The 4,600-nt window shown below is 45.6% G+C and overlaps 1 protein-coding gene across 2 annotated transcripts; it reads left to right on the plus strand.

Annotated features, from left to right (window-relative positions):
* The first annotated feature begins 993 nt into the window (after positions 1–993).
* LOC135440169 (dual specificity protein kinase splA) lies at positions 994–3,875 on the plus strand. 2 transcript variants are annotated; one of them, XM_064699205.1, is made up of 3 exons: positions 994–2,178; positions 2,239–3,451; positions 3,551–3,875. In XM_064699205.1, the coding sequence occupies exons 1-3, from the start codon at positions 1,084–1,086 to the stop codon at positions 3,610–3,612; spliced, it is 2,370 nt and encodes a 789-aa protein (XP_064555275.1). In that variant the 5' UTR covers positions 994–1,083; the 3' UTR covers positions 3,613–3,875. The 2 variants fall into 2 exon arrangements, with proteins under 2 accessions (XP_064555275.1, XP_064555274.1); XM_064699204.1 differs by having other exon boundaries at positions 2,239–3,875.
* Positions 3,876–4,600: the final 725 nt, after the last annotated feature.

Consider the following 4,600-nt stretch of genomic DNA (forward strand, 5'->3'; position numbering starts at 1 on the left):
TGCTCGCCCAATCTGAAGCGCTGCTGCCCCCAAATTATGGGTAGACTCCCCAAAAGGGAGTCATATAATAATCGAAAAACTATGCAAGTTGCCTCTTATATGGGATGACCTTTATATTTAGGCAGGTTTATTCAACTGGGGAGTCCAAGAAACCGGACACAGTTCGTCCCGGCTGACTGATTGATTGATTCACTGTTACGGTTCAAAAAAGTTTGTTCTTGTGTGCAAAAAGAAATACTTGCCGGAGATCTTACTTTATTTACTTGATATATTTTAGAAAAAAGAGTAAATATTATTTTTTCAAATAAATTCAGATCTTTGGAATATATATTTTTGATTCGTTCGAAGTAGTGCCATCGACAGAATATTCGTTTCGTTTCTGAAGTAAAATATGTTGGATTGCAATCTGTTGTATGGAGTTTCACCAATCCGAGACAGAGTATTTCTCTAAGATCATTCTTCATTTACTAAAAGAGTTCATTTACTTCAAGTTTTTTAAAAATCGAATAATTGTAAGTTTTCTATTAAACAAAGCCTGTACTTTGAAAGATATACCTCCTTTGGACTAGAGTAGACTGTAATAAAATATTTCTATTTTATTTAGACAAACTGTTTTCCCCAAGATGTCAACAAATATACACACATTATACACTGACAGAAAACTTTCATGTGAAATTTAAGCTAATAGGTTAAATATAATATAATAGTATCTTGCGTAATGCGTCAATTATGCTTGCGAGCTACACTTGCTTTTAATGATCTCAAATATTCCAAGATTATATACCACTCGCTCTATTTACGGCGCCTCCAAGGCTGCATTTATTGCCATTATCTCAAATGAGGCTTGAACTGTGCACTCCACCATGCCGCGCCCAAATATAATAGTATGGGACGTGGGGGCAGGTGGTGGATTGCTTAGCCAAGCTTATTGAGCCATCAAGTAAATGCCTCAATTGAAGGCCCTAATGCTAATTAGCATAATTGTCGGAGCTAACCCCCTCACTCTCTGACTCATCCCATCCACAGAGACATTGCAACACGCTGCCCTGGGCGTTGCTGCTGGCGCTGCTGCTCGCCGCGCTCATGCTCCAGTTGGCAACTGCCGATGGCGATCAGGCGGCGGATGAGGCGGCCATAGAGGTTGAGAATGTTACCACTGAGAGCAATGAGATTATACCACGAGAGGCCATACAGAAGCTGGACTACTCGGTGCGACAGGCGCTGCTGCGTGCCATAGACAAGCTGGAGCGGGAGGAGGCCTCTGCGCAAGGCGAGGCGGAGGCGTCAATCAGTGCGCTTCCGCTGAAGCGCAATGAGATAACCACATTGCCGGCGCCACGGGAGCGTGAGGAGATTCTGGAGGAGAGCACCAGCTCCTCGGATGCTGTGGTGCCCACCGTGCAGTTCTATACGGCCACCTTTGACGAACGCAATGCTCAGGAGCAGCTGCTCTCCTCCTTCATCGATCGCTCCAAGCTATGGAAGAAGACAACAGTGCGCAAGCCGGTCTCCATCGATGCCAAGCTGGATGCGGATGTGGGTCCAGATTCGCGTCAGCTGACACGCAGCGTGGACAGCTCGCTAGGCAGCAATGAGATTTCACACGATGGTAGCAATGAGATCAAGTTTGAGATACGCAATGTGAAAAAGGCAACGACGGCAACAACATCAACATCAACAACAACTACAACAACAACGACGACAACAACGCCAAGGCCACGCACCACCAGGCGTCGCACGACCAGCACCACAACAACCACTACAACAACAACGCCACGCCCCACACACAACGAGGATGGCGAGAACATTGAACTAGTGGACAAGGAGGACATACGCATTCTGGCGGCGCCGCTGGTAACCGCCTTCACAGTGGATCTAGATGAGCGAGGCACGGCGCAAAAGTTTCGCCCGCTGCTGCAGGGCGAGCAAAGCTTTCCACAGCCGCAGCAGCTGCAGCAGCAGCAGCAGCCGCAGTTGCCGCTGCCACTGCCACACGTTGGACCCACCATTACCAAGCTGAACGTTCTGGAATCGGAGCTGCCTGCAGCGCCGCTCACCACACAGAGTCCCACTAGCACCACCAGCACGAGCACCGCGCAGACGAGTCTCAACCTAGCGGGCTTCTCCACAACGCCCGCCTTTCTCAGCGGCAGCAGCTCGAACAACAACTACATCAAGGTAGGTTCGCATCCAACCAAATGACACCGCCTTAATCTTGTCTTATTACTCTGCATTTAGGAGCAGCTGGCTAGCTCTAGTGTGACAGCACCCGTCCCGCCCAGCGTCAATAGCTACATCATTGAGCGGCAGCGCGCCTTGGAGCAGCAAATATATCAGCTGAAGCTGCAGGCCCAGCAGCAGCAGGCGCTGATCTTGCGCCAGTTGAAGCTGCTGGAGGAGCAGAGTCAAAGTCGCTACCAAGCTGCGCCGCTTGCGCAATCGAGTACATTGCAGCCGCAGCAGCAGCAGCAGCAGCAGCAGCAACAGCAGCAACAGCAGCAGCAGCAGCTTCAGTTGCAGCAGCAGCAGCTACAGTTGCAGCAGCAGCATGCATCACTGGAGGCAATACAAACGCTGCAGCCACCTCTGCCTGGTTACTCCATCAGACCTTCGGTGGAATTTATACCCAGCACACATACGAAAACCATTATCTATCCCACATATCCAATTGAGCAGCAATTGCCGCTGCGCGATGCCGTTGCGGCTCATAAATTTGGCCTGCACGGCAGCAACGGCAACAACAACAACAACAACAACAACAATAATAACAACAATAACTATCAGAAATCGCCAACGGCAACGAGTGCAGTGCAACAAATTTTCCAAAATTTGCAACAAAATCTACAAAAAACAGCGGAACATGCTGTCGGCAATAACCAAAATCCCAATAGCATTGCCAGCAGTAACATCAACAACAACAACAACAACAACAATCATTTACAGCTACAAGCCTCAAATCAGTTCAGCTTTGCGCCTGCGGAGGCATCGCTGTTGCAAGCACCACCCCAAAATAATTACCAGCAATTTCAGCAGCAGCAACAGCAGCAGCAGCAACCGTTGCTGCTGCCCAGCTATGTAAGCAATGCGCTTTATCAGCAACAACAGCAACATCAGCAGCAACAGCAGCAGCAGCAGCAACAGCAGCAGCAGCAGAATCGAGCGCGTTTCTTTCGACAAGAATCGGGCACCGGGAACTTTGGTCTGAATAATGAAAATGTGGAAATCCAGCCGAGCAACTCTTTTGCCACCACCATTGTAAGCCAGCAAAACAATCTGGAAAATCAAAATTTCTATCGCCAGCACTTGACGCCGCAGCTTAGCAGCCAATTGCAGCAAAATGCGCAGCAGTATCTGCAACAGCAGCAGCAACTGTTGCAGCAGCAGTCAAAGTCAACGACAGCAGCAGCAGCAGCAGCAACAGCAGGAACAGGCACGCCCAGCGTGAGCTCAGGTAATCCAAATTCTAGATTAATTATACCTAGCAATCAGTTAAGTCCATTTAATAGTTTAAGAAATCTCGAAGAATTGAAAGTAATTAGTAAAGTTTTAGCTCTCAACCATGGCATACCGCAATTTGCATCACAAAACCTGCACTACAATGGTGCCTTTTGAGCACCAGCAACTGCACCACCAGCACCACCACCAGCACCACCACCAGAACCAACACCATTCCAAAAAAAAAATGCACATCCAAATATCACCACCAATCCAAACAATCTCCTCAGCCGGATGTCTGCCGTTCCATTCCGATCCGTTTGCCCGTTAATTAAGTTCTTCTTGCAACATCTTTGTAAATACGCACACTAAAGCATAAGCATTATAATAATGAATACGCGACAAGGAACAACCGAAGCAGCAGGAAGTTTTGAACAGGATGTGCCGTGGCGGCCGTGGCGATTTTAAGTTCTGCTTGGCTTAAAGCTAAATATCGAAATGTAATAATTATTTATTTTTATGTGAATAAAGTTTATGATAAAGTACAACAAACATACTCAAACTGATCTTAAAAATAAAATGTTTTTATATAATTAATTAAACAAAAGCTTTTAATTGCGGACCCCAAATTATGGCTTGAGTGTTCCTTGTATAGAACAACTTCCAATTAAAGAAAAACTTTTCATGCATCATATTGAAAAGTCATTACATATTTTCAAGATCGAACCTTATTTATCCAAGAAATTGTACCTTGCAGAGGGGAGAAGCAAACATATAATTTAAAATGTTTTAAGATGTTGCATACTTTCAAGCTGATCGTGCTTCTAAAGTACCATATTTTATCACCAGACGGCGACTGCTCACAATTTCACGTGACCTTGTAAAGCATTGCATACTTTCCGGCTGTCGATTAAAAGCATTACAAAAACATCCCTTTTATGATCCGAACATATTGAATAGGAATACATTTTGATACTCACAGTAAACAACTCTTTTAATTCCAGTTTAAGGATTTCGACAATGCTGTATTACAGCAAATTTGACAACATTTCAAAAATCACCTTTATCTCGGCCATTTAAATGTCATGATAGTGATTGCATACAAATTGCTTTAGCAAGGTTATATTCCACGGAAATCCACCCAATAAATGATCATTTCTTTCAG

Source organism: Drosophila montana, unplaced genomic scaffold, assembly GCF_035044405.1.
Source record: "Drosophila montana isolate Dmon_TW-CO22-7 unplaced genomic scaffold, ASM3504440v1 contig_896_1, whole genome shotgun sequence".
NCBI lineage: Eukaryota > Metazoa > Arthropoda > Insecta > Diptera > Drosophilidae > Drosophila > Drosophila montana.